At 38.3% G+C, this 22421-nt stretch overlaps 1 protein-coding gene across 1 annotated transcript in view; it reads right to left on the minus strand.

The window, feature by feature from the left end:
• The window catches only part of MORC1 (MORC family CW-type zinc finger 1), a 217545-nt gene that overhangs the window by 132198 nt on the left and 62926 nt on the right, over positions 1 to 22421 (minus strand). The window contains 6 exon segments of the mRNA XM_060099828.1: positions 5899 to 6053; positions 8265 to 8408; positions 10635 to 10699; positions 13068 to 13141; positions 13831 to 13907; positions 18924 to 19049. Of these exon segments, the coding sequence (XP_059955811.1) occupies positions 5899 to 6053; positions 8265 to 8408; positions 10635 to 10699; positions 13068 to 13141; positions 13831 to 13907; positions 18924 to 19049 (641 nt within the window).

Here is a 22421-nt window from a genome sequence, read left to right on the forward strand (position 1 = left end):
AAAATATGAAAGAATTAGAATATAAGATTTTGGAACTCTTAAGGGATCTGAGCTTTGATCATTAACTGTTAATATCATTAAAAGAGAGACAATCAAATGACTTATGGCTCCTGATAGAACACACTACCACCTCTGAAGCATCTTGATGAAACAACAACAAAAAAAATGCATCTGAATTTGGTCAAGCTGCTAGATTCTACCAATTTACAGAGAAATAAACAGAATGGAAGAATTTGTTAAACTACACCCAGTAATTCAGTCAGCAAAATTTAAACCATGAAAACTATAAGACAACCAACTCAGTTTTTCCTACAAATAAATACCCCCTGTCAAAAAAAAAAAAAGAGAGAGTGAGCAGTAAAGAGAAATATGAGGATGGGGTAGAGGTGCTATGATTTATAACAGAAAATAATTCAAAATGTAAAAGATAGGCTGGATATTTTTACGATATTAAGAAAGTATTGATAATTTTTTAGGTGTGATACTTGTATTGTGGGTATGTTTTTAAACAGAGTTCTTTCTTTTAGGAGTACATGCTAAAATATATATGGGGCTTCCCTGGTGGCACAGTGGTTAAGAATCCGCCTGCCAATGCAGGGGACACGGGTTCAAGCCCTGGTCTGGGAAGATCCCACATGCCGTGGAGCAATTAAGCCCGTGCGCCACAACTACTGAGCCTGTGCTCTAGAGCTCGCGAGCCACAACTACTGAGCCTGTGAGCCACAACTACTGAGCCCGTGTGCCACAAGTAGAGCTTGTGGTGCCACACACCTAGAGCCTGTACTCCGCAACAAGAGAAGCCACCGCAATGAGAAGCCCACATACCACAACGAAGAGTAGCCCCCGCTCGCTGCAAGTAGAGAAGAACCGCGCATAGCAACAAAGACCCAATGCAGCCAAAAATAAATAAATAAATTTATTTAAAAAGTTCTTCCATGTTTAAAATATATATATATATATATATATATATATATATATATACACGGATGTAATTATAAAGTGTATGGAATGTCCTTCATAACCCAGTTGTGGGGGAGTAGGTGGGAGCATGGATAAAACCAGTTTGCCCAGAAGTTGATAACTGCTGAGGTTGGATGAAGGATTTACGGATTTCATTTTCCTTAAATCTGTCTAATTTTGCAATTTCCCATATATATTAGTTTACTAAGGCTGCCATAACAAAACACCACAGACTGGGTGGCTTAAACAACAGAGATTTATTTCCTCACAGCTCTGGAGGCTGAAAGCCCAAGATCAACGTGTTGGCAGGTTGGTTTCCTGTGAGGCTTCTCTCCACCTTCTCACTGTGTCCTCACATATTCTTTTCTCTGTGCACACCCATCCCTGGTGTCTCTTCGTGTGTCCACATTTCCTCTTCGTATAAGGACACTAATGACATTGGATTAGGGCCCAGCCTAACTGCCTCGTTTAAAATTATCACCTCTTTAAAGGTCCTATCTCCAAACACAATCACATTCTGGGGGTTCCTGGGAGTTAGGACTAAAACATACGAATTCAGGGGAGGCACAATTCAGCCCATACCACCATAATAAAAATGTTTTTAAATAAAAGATAAAATACAATATTTTAAAAATACAATAGAATAAATACATAAAATCCGTAACTTCAAAAACTGAATTTAAAAAAATGACTTGCTTCTCAACCTACACCTTCAAATAAACTTGTCTCATAGCCTCATCTTTCAATACTTACACAGGCCTCCTCACTCAATGTGTATCCCTAGCAGAATGTTGTGTTTCACTTTTCTTGAAGTGCCTTCCTGAGATCTGAGAGACTTAAGTATATAATAAGAGAAACAAAATTTTATTGTGAGCAGCTAGCTACATCTGGCTACTGGACTGTTATGGGCTGAACATCTGTGTCCCTCCTAAATTCCTATGTTGATGCCTAATTCCCAAGGCGATGGTATTTGGAGGTGAGGCCTTTGGGAAGTAACAAGGTCATTAGGGGGAGCCATCATGAATGGGATTGGTGCCCTTATAAGAAGAGGCCAGAAAGCTCACTCACTCTTTTTCCACCATGGGAGGATACAACAAGATGTCAGCAGCCTGCAAACTGGAAGAAGGGCTCTCACCAGAACCCAACTGTGCTGGCACCCTGATCCTGGACTTCCAGCCTCCAAAGCTATGAGAAATAAATTTACGTTGCTCATAAACTGGTCAGTCTATGGTATCTTGCTATAGCAGCCCAAGCTAAGGCATAGAGAGTTATCTATTTTTAAAAGAATTATTCATCTAACAAATAGTATCCCTTACTTTCAAAATTACACAAACTGAGAAATTAATATGGTTAATTGTCCTCACTCAGTGTCCCATTTCTACCTTATTGGAGGTCATCGGTGGAGGGCCAAGTGCTTGATTTCTGTATCCTGTGCAACAGGATTTAAATAAAATCAGAGAGAAAATACTGGCCAAACCTAACATATCAGGAAGAATAGCACATTAGGTAAAAGTCACCATTAGATTCCAAAAACGGTCCTGACAACATGAGAAAAATGAGCCTAATAAGGTGATAATATTTAATAGGAATAAATGTAGGATTCTACACCAGGGTCCAAAAACAATTACGGGAAAAATATAAAAGAAGTATGGCTTAACAAGAACACCCATTAAGCATTTTATTAAGAACTTTAATTGGTAATAAAGATACTGAGGGTCAATAATGTGCTTACTCAGAATATATTAGGCTATAGCAACAGAATTACAACTTAAAGAGATGATGATCCCATTTTATTCAAGGTTTCATCTGAAACTTTTGTTTCCAGGTAATAGACTTCACAAAAAATAATGTGAAAATGGTGAATATATTTAATGCCTTGTCAAATAAAGAATAACAACAGAACTTGGAAATGTTAGGATAATATAAGACTGAAGAGAGACAGAAAACTTCAAATAGAGGGCTGTCATTTGAAAAGGCTTTAGACCTATCCTTCCTGACCCCAAGGGGGGAGAATGAAGTTACCCTTGCTAACTCCTCCTCATCCTTCAGGAAGTATCTCTTCCTCAGGGAGGCCTTCTCTGGCCTCTAAACTCTGAGCTCCTGATGACTGGCTCCCACTTCTTCTCTGTTGGGCACCAATCCCATTTCTAACTGCGAACTTCCGTTAGCCCTGCTAGACTGTAAATTCCCAGAAAGGGTGGACCACATCTGATGTGTTGGTCCTATAACACTCCATGCCTGGCACAGACGAATGAGTAAAAGAACATATGAGAAACAGATTTGACATTAACATGAAAATGTACTTTCTAACACAACTGTGCATAGATTCATGGGCTGCCTCAAGAAGTAGTGATTTTTCTTTCATGGAAAACCCTTGTTCAGGCTTAAAATGGCTTCCACTTGCCTAGGGCAGGGGTGCGTGAGGTAGAGGGGAATTAAAGCATGGGGTGGGAGGTAGTGACTCAATTAAATGATTTTTAACCTTCTTACCAACCTGAGGCCCTATGATTTGAGTGCTGCTAGGAAAGACTGTGCTTATTACATCATAGATTTCATTGTAGCACGTCAGCTATATTCTGATCCATTTTGGAAAATTTGAGTAATACACTTCTACGTAATTGCTGCTGCTCCAACTCAAATTTCATTTGATATTTCCCTCTATCTTCTTCTTCTCCTTCTCTCCCTATTCCAAAAAGCTGATGATTAATATTTCCATTTTACTGGAAAGGATGCATAAAGGATGCATAAAGTTTCAGAAAACATAGTAGCAGACAGTGAGGTGAGGACAGACTCAGAGTCAAGAAAAACGCTTCTGAGATTCTTAGCATGAACTGTGCCAAAAGTAAATGCAGATTTGACAAATGACACAAAAGTCATTACCTCTCCATTCCCCTTTCTGCTGATTCGATTTTTACAAGGGCCCAGTTTTCCACAGAAACTGATCAGACTTGCAGCAAATACAAAGACTGCATCTTTTATTTATAAGGCAAAAAATCTACCCAAATACTTTTCATTAAAATTGCGTGTCCTGTAATACTAGCTTTCAGAGTATTAGTTAAGCATTACATAACTTTGCTTACTCTTGTGGGAATTAATAAGCAAAGACCTTGAAGGTCGATCTCCTCAGCACAGTTCCTGAGACTACCAATTCTGACCCTGATCACTTGATTCAGTTTGATAATGATGTCTGGGGATGAAATTGTGAGATATGTGAGCAAATGCACATGCTCACTGTCCTTTCTCCACTCTCTGCTTTCCTTCTAGAGGAACATCTTTTGTGAGAGTATCCTCTAGCCCTAAATCAATTCATAGACAATTATGGAATTAGGAAATCAACATGTTATTAACCATCAATAATTATAATACAAATATAACTTACTAATCTTGAATCTTATTACATCTACTAAGAAGGTTTTGAAAAAGTTAGGTAGATAAGATAGAAATAGGAAGTTACATACAGGGGGGAAGGCTGGCAAGTCACACCCTGGAGTTGAGAGTACAAAGTTGGGAGGCTACCCACACTCCACACAAAGGAGCTTCCAGAGAAAATATGAGGATGGGGGAAGTGACATAATTTTCAAATGCTCAGCATTTTCTTTTTGAACCATATCATGCTAGCATTTAAAGACCAGCAAGTAGATCATTGATTTATACCACCTCACCCTGTATATTCCTATGTCTTCTACAGTTTTAAGCACAGCTAGCCAAATAATGTAGTCATTCCTACATTTAGTATAACTTCAAACATGTCTCTGAGAAAAAAAAAAACACATGTGAAAAAGTATGCCTATGCTAAGCAAAAGATGTACTCTTCAGAGTAGTGCTTCTTAAACTTCAGTGTGCATACACATCCCCTGGAGATTTTGCTAACGTGCAGATTTTAATCCAGTAGTTCTTGGGTGGGACCTGAGATTCTGCATTTATAACAAGCTGTCAGGTAATGCTGATGCTGCCAGTCCACAGACCACACTCTGAGGAGGTTTAACACTGTGACAGGAAAATCCAGTCTGGGCAGGAAATCTGTGCCCTCAACGTCATTCCCCCTTTACATTTTTTCCCATGAGTTCCTGCACTCTTTCCTGTTTCACTGGTATGAGAAAATTTCAGAACCAAGCAGAGTGGGTACAAAAGAAAAGAAAATATTCTAAGATTACAACTTCAAGTGGGACAATAATAAGATTTTAAGTTGTCTCAAGGTTAGAGACATAATTTTTGATATGCATGAATTATACATACTTCATGCAATTCACTGAACAAATACACAGTAGCCTATTTCTTTCCATAAATTAAGCGCTATGTCTGCATAATTTAAAGGAAGTTTATTTAATTAATGCACAGCACACCACTGTTCAGGTATCTCTGGAGAGTGAGGTGATCTGAAAAAGTCAAATTTTCCAGATAACTAAAGTTTATCTTTTTACGTTTCCAAGCATATGTGTTTTAGTGATTTTTTTCATCTAAATCTTTCTGGAGTTAATATATTCAAGACTTATTAGATATACAAAACATGGTTTAATATATCTACAATTATCCAGGGTCAACAATGATTATTCTACAGCATGATATAACAATACTGCAGGTGCTACTCACGTCCATGTGGGACTCTGCACTCCTACACAGTAGAGTCCTGGAGTGTCCTTTGGGGGTTTCTCAGCTTATTTCCAGCAAACTTCTGCCCCCTCTCTACAGGATCAGCTGCCACTTCATAGTGCTCTCTGATTGCCCTCCTCTTAGAATTTTTAATCTGCTGCTTTATTTCTCATGCAATATTCTGGGGAAGATTTTAAGACTAATTTCCCTTATGTTTGTTTTTTAATGCAGGCACTCTCTTTCAGGGTTTGGGGTTACTGGTTACCCGAATCAGTACAATCCAGCTTAAAGACATCACCAAGTTAATCTCCCATTAAGTATCTCTTACTATGACTACTGAATACTCACTGATTCCAGTGTCCTTACAGTACTTGACCAAGTATCGTCCCATAACTTTTAGAAGATGTTTATACTCTTGGACATTGAGAAATTCCTGCTTATTATGGGATGGTTCCATGATCTCCAAGGGTATATCAACAATTCCAACCACACCTGCACCAAGTCTGGAAGAATAAATACATATAGAAATTATACGAAATTGAGCTAAGGAAACAGAAAAAGCTAATATACCCTCATCTTTCAAAATCAATTTTTTAAAAAACAAATTCAGTCATTTGGTCCAAACCATGTCAAAGTTAACAAGTTATCTTATAACTGTACTTTTTAATGTAAGTCTACGGTTATCCTGGTTGTGCTTGGTCCCATAATACAAAATCTCTTAAATACATCATTACTGACTAAATATGACTCCTTTTCCAAACCTATAACCTGACATGGGGAGTCAAGGTGGGTGGGAAGAGGAGGCCGTTTAGCAATAAACACCCCTAACAATCCCTTACAGCAATAAACTGACATGGTCCTCTTAACAATATGAGCCAGTCACTTTTTTCACCCTCATTTCACCTGTCAGGTTGGATTTCTCCTCATCATTGCAGAGGTCCACAGGTGCTCAGTGGGAATACATGGGCTGTATTATCTGAGAAGTAACAGTCTGATGGATAAACTCAATTTTTTTTTCACATTTTTAGCAGCTCACGATGTGTGTAGCTGGGATATTCTGCTTAGTGCTATAACCTGTTTAGGGAAAGGGCATCCAGAAGTCTAGCTCTTCAGGGGCTCCCCAGTGCCCACAGCCTGGCACACAAGTCACACCTTCCCAATTTGGGGCCGCTGCCTATCATGTTTTTCATTACTTTCCCCTTCCGCCCTGCCCTCCCTTCAGCCAGTCATTCTGTAAGTCTGAATTTGGGCATCATTTCTTCCAGGAAACCTAACTTAAATTCCCCCAGTTTCATTTACTGCCCCTCCTAAGAGGCTTTGTGCACCTGACACTTGCCTCTAACATATATTTGTTCATTCATCAATTCATTCACGCTCAGCACCTGGCCCTATTCGAGGAACTAGGAATACATTATGAATAAGAAAGACAAGGTCCCTGTTTATGAAGTTTCTCTTCTATTAAAGGATGACAGCCATTAAGGGTGATAAGGGCATTTCAGATGTCAATAAGTGGTATAAGGAAAATACAGCAGGTGCTGTAATCTGTGAAGAGAGAAAAGGTAGAGAGGGGTGATGGCAGGGGCTGATTTTAATTAGACAGTCTAAGAAGACCTTCCTGTGGAGCAGACTTCAGAGCTGGTGCCTGAGTGACATGCTAGGACCAGAAGTAAGAAGATCTGAGGACAGAAGGTTCAAGGCAGAGGGAATAGCAAATGTCAAGGCCCTAAGGCAGGAACAAGCTTAGGATGTCAAAGGAACAGGGAGCCTGCTGGTGTGAGGGGAATGCAGGCAGAGGCTGGGGATGGGTGGGGTGTGTCCCAGAGCCAGGCAGCAGCCAGATCACTGGCGGACTATGAAAACAAGTTCTATTCTACATGCACTGGGATTTTAAGCAAGAGACTAAACTAAGTTATGTTTTAAAAGGTCATTCTTGCTCTTCCCACACAATAATAAATACGTATTTATACATTTGTCCATCTCACTGGACTGTAAGTTCCTTAGCAAAAGGTAGTAGGTTTTCAGAATTTGTCTGCAGAGCTTAGTACAGTACCTGGCACAAGATACTGCAATACAAGTGCTTGTTGAATGAACACATGAGTGAATCACTAATTCCTTGAGAGTGAGGGAACAAGATAAAAAACTGTCCCCCTGAGCCATCCTATTGCTAGCGGTTATCCTGTCTGACTCTGTGCTTTTCTATGGTCTCTCTTCGGGACTCTACATAATTCATGAGAGCAGCTTGTGGAGTTTCAGACCCACCACTGGGAAAGCACCAGAATGTATTACTCTGGGATCGAAGCAGGCTGAAGAGTGTTAAGAATATACGCTCATGCAGGTAACTGGCAGGAACTCATACATGCAGGGGCTGCACAAAATGTTAACAGGTCTGTGGTATAAGACTATGGATTTTTCTTTTCTAAAATTTCTTTACTCTGCTTATATTATTTTTTAATTGGTGAAATATCAGGAACTTAACCTTAGTGGATGGCACAAGAAATGGTAAAATTTCCAAAAGTGTGCTTTTTCCTTAGAGCAGGCACACAGCTCCACTGACATTATAAATTAGGCAGATGAATGCCTGCACACTGATGGGAAGGCTGGATGGGGGATATGACACCTGCTCCCATTATGATTAATCACTTAACTCCACAGACAAAATCTTACTGCAACTTCCCTCATCCTGCCTGTGCCTCTGAAAACAAAAACATACTTACAAGGACTTCAGTTTCAACTGTGGGCCCACTTTCTCATGCATTTTGATCAAGCGGTTATTACTGTAAATGAACATCCCAGCTTGGCTTCGGTTTTCTACGTTCACACCAAAGAACAGGGTGAGTGTCCTTGCTTTTTTAAATTCTCTAGCATTACATTTAGAAAGTTAAAAAAAATATATTAATAAAAATATACAGTTTACAAACAGTTAATAAACTCAGATGATAAATATCAAAGGAACTATATACATAAAATATACAGATATTTTGCAAGGCTTAGTAAGCACACTCGGTATCTCTGTATGGCCAAGCATTCTGCATAAACATGATAGGCAATAACAATACCAGTCAAACACAAGCACTCTTTGATTCAAAAATGAGTTTGCCAATTTAAATTTACAAGAACTAGAAAGTTTACAGTTTACAAGAACTAGAAAGTGCAAGTTGTGAAATGTTAACTGGTCTAATATGTACATCACAGCATTTTTTGAAAAATGATGATTTGACCATTTTAAAATTTAGGTCTTTCTAACTTTCAGCATGTTCTCAAACCTCCAAATATTCTACACAGATTGGAATGTGCCAAAAGATATTCTTTAGTTTTCTCTCTTTTTCCAAATTCAAAGGTAAACCAAAGTTAATTAAGCAAGTTTACAAGGGCAACAGACATTAGCTCCTGTTTTTCTGACTCTGTCTGCTATACTATGTTTTATGTGGCTTTTGTATTAAAAGTGTAAAAATAGAAAATGAGACATAGCAGACACGACAGAAACAGTCATAATAACAGGAGGCTGCTTGGAGCTATGAAAAACACCTGGATGTAAGAACCAGAAAGATGGATGTGACTTCAAATACAAGCTTGTCTTTGTAACAACCATGTGACTATGGATGAGTCGCTTCAACTTTCTGTCTCGTCTGAAAAATGGGAATAATGCCTGCCTAGCCACTTGGGATTCCGTGAGGAGTAAAACGGATAATGTTCCATATAAACTTGGAAGACATTAGGTGCCTGGCAAATGTTATTCTCCTTTCCCAACCAAGAATGGTACCAAATATAATTCTTTCCCTCCACCCACCCTGTAGCTCCTCTCATTACACAAAAACAGCTTTTCTTTTCAAATTCATGACCATGGGCTATTACAACTGACATAATATACTTACTGGACTGATTAAGTATATCTATCATTAAAGGACAATGACAAAGTTGTATATCAGTCCTTCTATGTGGATATGATATACAGAGTACATCAGACTTTCTGAGGGAGTTACTGACATGAATTAATATATTATGTATTTTTTAAACGCGTATACATATAGGGTTAAATATATATGAATCAAAGTTTTTCTCAAAAATGTCTACTCTATAATTAGGTTCCCGTTGTTTAACTAAATAGAATACTGACTTTGTAAGGGACCCCAAAACAGAGTATTGGAGGGTATGACATAATCACTCTGCGAGAGTAAATGGCACACTGATTGTTTTCAAATTTTAAAAAAAGCATTTTGCTATAAAAATAAGTTCACACCAAATGGCATTATTGTAATAGGATGGTCACCTTTCATACCTATCATTGTGATGACAAAAAAGTCATCAACCAGCTTTTTCTATCTGAAGGCTTTAAAGAGGCCTTTGCTTTTCATTGAAGATTTCTGACATTTATTTTATATTTATTTTGATAAATGCATAATTAACGTTTCAAATTTAAGTTTTGAAGAAAGTTATGGTTATATAGCACATCACGGTTCACACACACCAAAAAATGCCGAAAACTAATAACACTTCCCTAAAAATTTGTTTCTCAAAGTTATCACAGCTTCCAAAGTCTGACTTTACTTGGACAACAGTGATTATTTTCAATTTAACTTGCTTAACACCTGAACTGGACATCAAGTCAACCCTACCAATGTAAACAATGGTTTTATAATATAGGCTTGCTCTTTTTATTTTAACCGTATATAAGTGATACTTTTACTTGAAGCATACTCTATCTTAAATTGTAAGCAGTACTGGAAAAGGGAAGGAACTGGGACCAACCCTCCAGAGTTTAAATGGCAAAGGACACAGGGAAAGTGAAGTTGTCAGCTGGACCCCTGGGCAGTTCTCTTCCTTATCTAATCAAACACTGAACTAATCTTTCACTCTGTATTGAGAAGTTTTAACATATGTGTACACGAAAATATATACTTTACAAATACTTCCCATTGATTATGTTGGTTGGGGGATTTTGACCATATTATGCTTAATATCATAAGATGTCACAAGCTAAGGAAGAGAAACTGTCATAATAATCACCAAATCTGCCTACTCAGAAATCAGAATTTGTTTTAACATAGTACAGAGGATTTTAGCAAACAGAAAATCTTATGTCTTACCTCCGTTTCTCTTGAAGAATCTTCTGCTTTGCTTTTACATCTTCCGAAGCTTTCTGTAATACATCCTGGAGAAGTACATTTGGTTAGGAGAGCACATAATGCCATTAAATAAATGAGAGCTGAGTTGATATTTATTATCCTATTATCTAAATGTTTCACAAGGGTAATAGTGATAGGTCACATTGCCTAATGCAATTCTACAAGAGCAGATACTCAATAAATACTTGATAAATGATTAAGTTCCAATAGCTAAGAAGACAAACCAAATCCAAGCCCACAGTTCTCTCTTTGCACATATCCCAATGTCCTCTCTGGCTTTAGAGAAAGAGTCACTGCTTCCTGTAATGTCACAGTGGCTTTCACACAAACTACGTGAAAGTTTGGGAAAGTCATTCAATGCATCTAGACTCTGGCTTTTGTCTGTGAGAACAGAAAATGCTGAATCACGTGATCCATCACTAAGGCTTCCTTCAGGAAAAAAAAATTGTAATTAAAAAATTTTATCAGAGGCCAAAAGAAAATGTCTCCTCTATATCAAGTTCCATATACCCCTAACTAATCCTCTGCAAACTTTCCCTTTATAGGATATCCATCCTGGGCTTTCTCCCTTTCAGAGTGCCTCAATACCAGTACCCACCTGTCTTTCTTTTCTTCTCCTTTAATTTGATATACGGGCTCATTTACTACCCTATCTCTGGTATGCTCTCTATAACCAGGCAGAAAAAAAACAATGCATTATTATTATTTCACAAATAAGAATACTTTTAATGTGCTCCATCCACTTGATGTGAAAGATGGGCATCTCATTTGATGGATATACCACTGACTGAACCTTATTTTCACAGCCTTTAAAGTAAAAGAAAATGGTAAATGCTTGGTAAGTATTTCACATCAAATTCAACCACCCAACTGCCTAGAGGAATTTAAGAGGTCAAAAGCCAAGGTCATTCTGCTTAGCTCTCTTCTCTGAGTTAAAGAAACCAGTGTGCATCAGAGCAACAAAGCAAGCTGCTCAAAGACATCCCTGCCCTTCCTGTCAATGAACTTAGAGCACAGAGCAAAGAGGCAGCGAGAGGTAACTGGCTAAGGCAAGAAGAAAGCAAGGTCCTGACCGGGTAGAAAGAGTCTGTTTCTCTTGTCTCCCAAATACATACAGCCAAGGAAACTGATTTTTTGAGAGACAAAATAAAGAAAGCTTAAACTTTTCCTTAAAAGTCAACAACAAGGGCTTCCCTGGTGGCGCAGTGGTTGAGAGTCTGCCTACCGATGCAGGGGACACGGGTTCGTGCCCTGGTCTGGGAAGATCCCACATGCCACGGAGTGGCTGGGCCCGTGAGCCATGGCCACTGAGCCTGCGCGTCCGGAGCCTGTGCTCCACAACGGGAGAGGCCACAATGGTGAGAGGCCGCGTACCGCAAAAAAAAAAAGTCAACAACAATAAGATAGGTCTATGTTTACCTTAAAAAAATAAGTGAAAAAGGTAAAAGAATTTGGGGAAAGTCATGGATAGATTTGGGGAATTAACATGTGCTACTCTTTGATTTCATCCCATATTCATGGCCATTAGATATGAGAGCTCTTTATCAGACACGCTCTTGAAAGTTTGAGGGCAAATTACAGAAAGAATTCATATACTGAGTGCACTGAAGAGGATGAAGGAAGGGTGAAGTGAAGCATTTTTTTCTCCCTATACCTCCTTATCCCATGCAAGCACGTAAATATGTTGTGCAATGACTTACTGTGGTAGAAAGCTTGGTACCATATTTTTGGTAAAAGTTAGCAAACTTACAATACATGTCCTGCCACAATATTCTTTTTCTCTTAGTTGCTATGCATTATAATTAATAATAATAGTTCTTTATAACCTATCTTACTCATGGGCATATTGCAAGGATTATATAGAATGTTTATGAGCTGTGTGTAGCAACTCATAAGAAAAGAGCTTTGTAAGCTGGAAGCATTGTTGTTAATATTCATAATTATAGTATATAATTCTTAGCACTAGAAAGAAGGATTGTGTATTAGTCTTCTCCTTGCTCTCCCTATTTATTTAGGTCCATAGGGAGCTAAAATTTGAAGAGATATTTTCAGGGAGACTTGATAGGCTAGTTTTTTCTGCTTCTTTTTCATTATTTTCTCCTTTTCTGTTACTTTTCCCTTCCTTTTAAAGAAATGAGTTGTGATGATCTTCCCTACCTCTGAATTCACCCCACATTTTGATCACCTTTGCTCTCAATCTCAGCCTTCCCCCCACTTGCTGAGTTTCCTCCCCTTTCTCTGCACCCATCTATTCTGTTTACCTGTGTTAAAATTAACAATCTTCTGAGCTTGTTTAAAGGTTTAAGAAGTAAGTGATAAATAAGAGTCATCTGTGTACAGGAAAAAGCAAATGACCCTGTTCACCATTTAAGAAGACTACTCTATATGTCATACCTTGGCAGGAAAAGACAAAGAAGTTCTGTCAGAGTGTTTTCCTTTGATTTGTGCTTCTTTCAATATGAGTTTAGCTAGAAACAGAAGCAAGATAATTCAATAAAATGAAACCCTTTCAAGCATCTTTAAATGAATATTACATATATATAATATATCCATGACCAGTAAGAATGGCTTACAGATAATAATCTCAGAAAATCCTGTATTCCTTCTACAGCTTTCACACATTCCAAGACTAGGTAGCCATACAGGGTCCTTTAAGGCATGACAACATATAGGGCATATATATATATATATATATACATACAAATTCAAAAATCATGACTGAATGTTCGGCTGACTGAAAACTCTCTAAAATCCATGAAATATGGATATAGAGCTACTCCTCACTCCTGGATCACTGGGGAAGGATGGCTTTGTCCTTTTGGAGGAGGAGTGAATGTGTAGAGCATGCCTTCTTAAAGTGGATACAACACCAGTCTCTAAAGTGATCTAACTCTGCATCAGGACAACCCTAATATACATCAATCTAGTTCCAAGTGTGTACTCAGAACTTGAATTACTTTTATAATAATAACATCATATTTAGACAAAACCAAAGATGGAAAATGTGTTATGAAGTTCCTTAGAGGTAGGAATTACATTTGATTACTTGTGTTTATTCCTATAATGCCCAAAGCAGGGTATGTCTCAGAATAACTGCTCAATTAACATCTGCTGAATAAATTAACAATAATGATGTAGGCCATAGGTAATTACATACCTATCTTTACTGCTTCTTCTGCTTGTTTAACTTCATTTTTAAATGCCCCTTTAAAAGATGTGACATACAGATACTTTCTGAAATGAAACAAGAACGTAAGTCAGATTATCATTTTAAAGTTCATAATACAAAAATGTTCTTTAGGAAGACTATATGCTCCAGAGATATGTTATTATTAAGAAAAAGTCATCAAGTAAGTTGCATTCAGCTTGTAAGTCAGCAAAGTTTAGACCTAAGAAAAATTTCTTGCCGTTTAATACTTGGCAATTTTGCTTTAGTAAGGGAACTTCAGGAGAGATATAAGAAAATCTCTGCCCACATAAATGTTACTTATACATGTAAAATAGGACAATTTTCTTAAAAAGAAAATTTTCTATGTAACTGCTCCATTATCAAAGTTTCTGGTTAATATACCTAGCCCTCTTACCCAGATCATCACCGATACTGAATAAACTGCTTCTCCCAGTCCCTAAATTTGTCTGATACCCATGTAGACTCAGGAGCTTAACATTCTCTGATAACGTCAATGTTCAGAAAGGCAATGTTTAGAAAGGCAGTGAGAGGTAGATGGAGAATTCTAGAACATCTCTTGAAGCCGGAACATTTAAAGACATATAAAAAGAGGCATCTGTTCAGGCAGAGGAGAGAGTCTACATCTATATGCCCAATGAGCCTATGCCAGGCATAGGCAAAATACTGCTCGCAGCTTGTTTCTGTTACAGTCTAAGACCTAAGACCTTGTGCTCCGCAACAAGAGAAGCCACCGCAATGAGAAGCCCACGCACCACAACGAAGAGTAGCCCCCGCTCGCCGCAACTAGAGAAAGCCCTCACGCAGCAACGAAGACCCAACTCGGCCAATAAATAAATAAACAAATAAATTTAAATAAATAAATAAACACCGATAGAAAAAGGTAATCTGTGTGTCTCTGCCTTGCAAAAACAGCCTAACACTCTCATGCTGAGCTAGCTCTGTCTTCCACTTCTATCCAGCCATCCAAGTTCTGCCCTCTAGAATTCCAACCATCACATGGCAGCTTTTCACATTTTCACTCAGGCCCTGTGTATTCCCTCATCCACGGCATGATGCTCCATTCCACCAATGACCCCCTACCAGATAACCAGACAGTTAATTTATACTGTGAGCTAGGAAGTCCCTTCCCTCCTAAAGCATCCTCATCTGAACATCACCCTCCAGACATGGTATAAGCAGGACATGGTTTATTGGTAGTATTACCATCTTGTTCTTTTCTTTTTTTTTCTTTCATAATTGAGATTTTATTGGTTGTTTTGAGGATCAGTACACAGACATCTCAATTTGTACACAATTCTCAATATACGTACCAAAAATCTAAAAAATCATGTAGTTGTGATTCTTTTCTGAACAGTTATTCCAGTGACTTTCCAGCTTAAAATTTGGAGGCAAATTTTCCTTCACAGGATATCAAGTACCAATACCTTCAAATATTAATATGCTGTTACATCGTAAGTCCCACTAATTCACAATTTAATATCATATACACTACATACTCAAATTGTCAGTCATTCACAGCACATTAACAGTTACTAGAAGAACTGGGCTACCATGACCAAAGATGTTACAAAGTGCACAAAATTCTGCCCAGGAGAGCCAAGATCAAGGGGTGAGTGGTTTCCTTTAGGAAACAATTCTACCAAAAACAACATGGGAAGAGAAGTAATTTAAAGCGTTTAAGACATTAAATGCACAACTGCCTCCAAACTGCCATTTAGTATGCTTTGTATTATAGGATATAAAAGCTACCCCCGCCACAGCATTCCACAGCTATTCTGTGGAATGTTAAGCTGATACCCAAGACAATCAAAACCTCCCATATTCAATATCCCACTATTTTCTGGTTGTAACAAAAAATAAACAACCAGCAAATGATTTCACCTCTTAAAAAAGAGCATTTACACTTAAAAAATGGGATGAGGTGGGATTCCCTCCTTTTTAAAAATGTTTCTAGAGCTATTAAAAAACTTGCATTTACAAAATAGTTGATAAAAATATTCCTCTGGATTGTACAAGGAGGGAGACAGGGACCCCTGATAGGACCAGGTGTGTGATATTAATCAGACTTGGCTTCTTTCCCTCCTGCTTCATCAGAAGCTGGGCTCTCCTCGTTTTTAGCTTCTCCATTTTCTGCAGGTGAGTCTTCTTTAGTGTCTTGGTTAGCCACTTCAGCCTGTTTTCCCTTTAGCTCCCCTTTTCCCTTCTGTTTGCACTTTTTTGTCTGATGATTTATCCTTTCCTGCCGCCTTTTTGGGCTTCGTTTCTACTTTTGCAGGAGCCGGTTTCTTCCTCTTGGGCATCGTGGCGGCGGGGCGGGCGCAGGCTGGGTGCCTGCGGGCGCAGAGCCTTCGCGAAGCTGGGCTGCCTGGCCGCTGCCGCTGCTCCCGCCACCCGAGCCGCTGGGACCCGCGGCGGGGCGGGGGGAGAACGGATGGCTACCATCTTGTGCTGCTCGCTAAGTTCCATAAATATTTTCAGCAACCCTGTCACACTATCAGCTTAGATTAAACTTGTGGTCAATGAAAACATCTATTTTTTTTTCATGTAAATCACTGTCCAAGTCTAGGATATTAACACAATAGATTTTTTAAATCTAAATTTGGGACTGTAGGTTATTTATACTACATTTATCTTTTGTATTTCAACTCTCTCACATCTTGTTCGCATTATGCCTGATGTAAGATAATCCTTCTAGTTCAGGGTCTATTATGAATTCAAACATGCCTGTTTTTTACCCAAGCTATTGATAAAAACACTGAACAGAATATGATTAAGGGAGGAAACCAATGACATGACACCAAAAATTCCCCCCTAGACCCTTCTGAACTTGTTAGAGACATTGGGGTAAAGGAACTACAGCAACTGTAAGTCAATCCAATCTTCTTTTTTCTGTTTGCTATGAAAATATAGAGAAATGGCTGACCATAAAGTATAGGTATGTATTCTTATAAATAATACTTCAGGGTTCATGTCTAGAAGTTTATTGGAGCCTGGATGGTCAAGTGGACAGAGTATTTAATCATTTTTAATACATTTTACATGCTTCTACTCTGGTTCTATAGGGTCATTCCCAGCTTTTAATTTGTTTCCATACAGCCATTAGAGCTAGAGTACCATTTAGGGAAGAAATAAAGTAAGGGTCACCCCACTAGGGGTGAGATAACATGGAGAGAACGCCACATATTTCTTACACAAAACTTCTGCCACCAGAGAAGCTGTGAGGAAAACAATATGCAAGTAAATAAGTCAAATGGAGAGAAAGTTAAGCCTAAGGGATAAAGCTATGAAAAATTAAACCTGTCTAGACTGTAGATCCCAAAACATATCAGACTTAACAGTTTATCAGAGCCCCATGTAAGTATCAGAGCCTCCTTAAGTAACTTTTAAGGAATAAGTATTTATATTATATATCCTCCCTGGTAAGATATATCTAAGAGTATTACACTGAAAGGTGCATTAAAAAAATATACTAGGGTGGGAAACAGCCATCACTTGATATAAGTAATTTAGGTAGACGAAATTCAATTTAATAAAATTCCCTCAGAACATAGAGATAAATCCACATTTTCCACTGGCTTAAACCATTTTTTACCCAAACTCACTAAGAGAGGAATAATTTAATTTGAAAAGATCAGCTATGTTGATTGATCCAGGAAACCCTTGGTGCTACCCAGAAGAAGGAGACTGATGAAAAGGAAGTATCACTTTGATACGAATTAAGGAACAAACAGATTTATAGAGTAAGTCTCAGGCTTGGTATACTTCATTTTTCAAAATATGACCTGCAGTAGAATCAGAAATCCAAGTAAAGCTTTTGAGGAATCCATTCGTGTGTGGTCAGGGCATTCAATTCAGAGATCCACAATTTTTAATATTAATATCAATATGAGTGATTGCAAGGCCCCAGAACAGCAACTACTTATTCATGGAAATAAGACAACATAACAAATGTGGGTCTGTTATAAAGAATTAGTGTGGTATAGGGGAAAGAGCATGGAATTTGAATTGGTAAAGAATTCAGAGCCAGAAGATTTGAGTTCTTATCTAGTTCTGACATTTATTTATTTCTAAATGATGATAAAACATAACCCACAGGGCCACTGCAAAAATTAAATAACATAATGTATATCAAAAGGCGTACATAGGGCTTCCCTGGTGGCGCAGTGGTTGAGAGTCCGCCTGCCGATGCAGGGGACACGGGTTCATGCCCCGGTCCGGGAAGATCCCACATGCCACGGAGCGGCTGGGCCCATGAGCCATGGCCGCTGAGCCTGTGCATCCGAAGGCTGTGCTCCGCAATGGGAGAGGCCACAACAGTGAGAGGCCCGCATACCGCAAAAAAAAAAAAAAAAAAGGCGTACATATAGACAATGTACAAGTATTAAATGTTCCTCCCAGTAGATAGTAAATTCCTGAAAACTAGAACTAATCTTATCTTTCTAGCACAATCTCAGACTAACAGAAGGTTTTGATAAATGTTTAGAAAATAAATGAATGACCACCCACACACCACACACCAAGAAAAAAAAAACTGTTCTCATAGCATGCATAGTTGTGCAAGATAAGTTATATAATAGGCAAATGTAAGCTTAAAAAAAAGCTTATGCTAAAATATAAATGGTGATTAAAATATAAGTGAACCAGATGTATATCTATACATATGTGCTTTCTATATATAAAATATACATACACATATATGTATATGACTTAATAGTTCAAATATATTTGAGTAAAAAGAAAATATAAGTGAACAGATTTTTTTAATAGAATCCATTACAATCAAAGCACCTAGGAGTCACTGAAGTAAATAACATATTCCTACTTGGGGGGACCATCTAACTTAGTGTTCACTGCAGTATGTTACTATTATGGCCAAATATTTGTTTCATATAATTACTCTTCAGCAAACCTTCCAGGATGCAGTTTGAATTTTATTTGCAATTGTAAAAATCTTACTATCAAATTATAAAAATCTTACTATCAAATCACTTTAACAATTGGGGTGGGAGGTATTTTACAAATGAAAACTCTATGAAGATAACTGAACAAAGGTGAGTTACCTGGGTCTGTAGAGGCAATAACATAGGTATTTTGTTTTAACTCTTTGGGCCTGAATGAATATTCTCATCCGAGGGTCAAAATACAGAATAGATGTATAGGCTCTGAATGACCATCTCTCTGGAAAACTAGAAAAGAAAATATCAAAGGTCATACTGTAGACAATGTAATAATGACATTATTTGAGGAGAAAAAATAAGACTACCAAGTCATAATGGTTACTACTAGCAGCTTCAGGAACTTTTTTCTAAACCTAATGACACAACAAATACCAGCAAATCCTGCAACACTCACACACCCCTAAATACAAGGGCTTCCGTGAATAACCTACACATTGATTAGAACTGAACTCTGGTTGGCAACTAGCTGATTCAAAGTAGACTTACATCAGCAATAGAAAAGATACTTTTCATTAAAGCTATCAGCCCAGAAAGACAAAACCGCGTCAAATAAACAGAACAATCCCCCTGCTCAAACATAACAAAATGAATCTAGGCCCACATGAATGAAATACATTTCCATGAAGTTACTGCAAGCAGAGAAATATAATAAAATGTTTCATTTGCTTTGAAAATTATGAACAAGAAACATAAAACTTCATTCTGTAAGTGCAATTAAGTGTTAAAATAAGTATTAATGGCCAACTGAGGGGAGGAGTCTGATAACATGATAAGTGAAAAAGAAAAGAGAAAAATAAAGGGTGGAAAGGCAATAAAATGGGAGCAGAGACAACATAAATAGCCTATGAAGAAAACTACCCTTGTAAAACTGCACATTGTTGAGAAGTCGCTGTGTTGCTGTATAACAACTCCAGGGACCTTCTATATTAAAGTCTACTTGTGAACTGTAAATCCTCTCCAATTAGACAAGAAATAAAGATCAAAAACAGGCCCAGCCATGCTTAAGAAGCAGTGCTCTTCATCTACTGGGTCCTAGAAAAGTCTACAAGGGAAGGGCTACAAGGCACAAATAGAAAGCAGGGAGCAGTAAACCTATCACTTTTATAATCCTACCTCAGTCCAGAGGGAGACAAGTTGGTGGAAAGGAAATATAAAGCCTGTTGGGGGGTGGCTGCTCAATGGGGTCACATTATTGGCAATTACTCAGTAAGAAAGAACCGAGCTCCAAGGAATTTACAAAAATGAAGACAAAATCCATAGGCAGTCCAAGGATTTCCTGGTTGGTTATAAGTTCCTCCAGGCAGGATCTATAGCTCATTATGAAGTCAGGAATTTCTATTAGTTGTTTAAAAAGTAAGCCTTCAGTAGAATTTCCCAATATAAATTATGTAAAAGTATCTAGTCCATGGCTATTACTCCATAAATACAAGTGCAGCTTTAATGTGACACGAAAGGCTATCTGCATGACTACAGTAATGTAGTCAATTATTAGTATACCAGAAGCTGCACAGTCAAATAAGTCCTCCCCTGTTAAGAGGAAAAAAAAAAAGTCACCTTGGGACACTATAAAAATTCTGAGGACTTCTGCCATTATTCAAATCCTTTCTGGATCTCCTGATTTGAAATTGCCCTTACAGCTAGAAACTCCTTCTTTTGACTCTCCTCAAAGCTAACACTTCTTTGTCATTTGAAGGTAAAAGTCAAAAGTAATTCAGAGACAAGTTTGAGAATTTGAGAAATCTGGTGAGAGATCCAACTGGGTTAGACAAGTTTTGGTTAAAAAAAATATTATACAAATATAAAATAAGGACACTAATATGTCTACCTCTTAATAGGTCACTTCTTTACTCATTCCATTAATATTTATAGGTAAATATCCATAGCATGTGTGCTGGGGATCCTCAAGACCTCCCCTATGTGAGGAAGATGCGCTAGAAGGTCTCATGGGACTTAGCATGTAATTGTATTCATGGCTAAGCTTTATCATGGTGATGAAGTAAGGATATACAATGGCTCTTATGGAAAGAAAGGTGATGTCTGGAGGAATCCTCGTGTGGCTTTCTTATGTTCTCCCCTTCTCATGAAGGGTCACACAGAGAATACTCTTTCCCCAGCTATGAAAATGTAGCAACGTGTGTGTGATGCTTTTGCTTCAGGAAGCCCATTAGAGACTCTGGGCCCTCAAGGCTTTTTCATCATTGTTTGTTCTTTGCTTCTGGTTTTTTTGTTTGTTTGTTTTTTTACTGGGGCTGGTCATATAAACACCCTCTGCCTAGCATGTATAAAAATTCCAGAGTCCCAGAAAAAAAGTAGATTTTCAGCATATATCATGTTATTTGCACAGTCTAGATACAGTGAGCCACCCTCACCTGTTACGGAAAGTTTTATATCAGTGAGGGAAACGGTTTACCAGCCAAGTTCCCAGAAGCCAGCCAAGAGCCAATCTTGCAAGCAAGACTTCTAGCATTAACCCTTTTCTACACACACACCTACTTTTGAAAGTTCCTATTTACTTGTGACAAAGAGAACAGCAATACTTCTTATGCTATTATCATGTCAGTGATAGAAAGACAAAGAAGGCTAAATATGACATCTGTATATGAAACAGGCTACCCAATGTCACTTTCAAACGTCTTTATATGATACATAAGGTCCTTCACGATCTGGACCCCACTTAACTCTCCAGCCTCGTCTCCTGCCAGCTTCAGTCTAGCCATTTAGGACCACTTCAGTTCTCCAGATATGGGGTCATGCTTTCTTACCCCCAAGCCTTGGCACATTCAATTCTGTGGCCATTTTCAGTTAGCTCCTCTTCACGCTTCAGATTGCACTTCCTCTCAAAGCCTTCCCTCACTCCCCAAGATTGGGTGAATCACTCTCCTCCGGTGCTCCCCCCCTTCTTCTGTGACCCCCTCCACAGCACTTGCCACTTTGTGGTGTCGCTGACTGTTTACTTACTTGTATCTCCATCAGGCTGTACCCTCCATGAGGCTAGCATCCTCATCAATAAACATTTGTTGAATAAATGATAATTATTCAGGACTTCCTTGGCTTAATTTAGAATGAACAACAGAGGGTTCCCTATATAAGACTTTTTAGTGACTGATCATCTTCAGTGATGATGTTACCCGTGTTTACAAATAAAGCCACCCACTGGGGAAACTGAGATACAAATGTACTCTGTCATCATGGTATCTTCAGAAGATCTAAGAAAAAATATAGTGTTACTCTCCATCGTGCAGGAGCTGCTTCATATATCTTCTCCAAGAGGTGTTTGTCTCTTGTTTCCTCCTAAATGTTTTTTCCAACCTAAAGTTTTCCAGAAGTATCCATATCTCTCTCTCTTTGCCTGTATCATCTTTCTCTCTTACTTTCTATTTAACTGGCTATAATAAACTGAGAAAGGAAGAGAGAGAGCAAGCTCCCTAACATACACACACACACACACACACACCATCACATGACAGACTTGAGAAGGGAAAATTTTCAGGCAGAAACTGGCTTTATAGTCTGTGGAATATGATAGGATGAGGTGGGGTAATCTATGTGCTTGTCCCCTGCTCAGCAATGGGTATTCTCAAAAAGTCTCAAATTTAGCCT

This window comes from Mesoplodon densirostris, chromosome 5 (assembly GCF_025265405.1).
Source record: "Mesoplodon densirostris isolate mMesDen1 chromosome 5, mMesDen1 primary haplotype, whole genome shotgun sequence".
Taxonomy (NCBI): domain Eukaryota; kingdom Metazoa; phylum Chordata; class Mammalia; order Artiodactyla; family Ziphiidae; genus Mesoplodon; species Mesoplodon densirostris.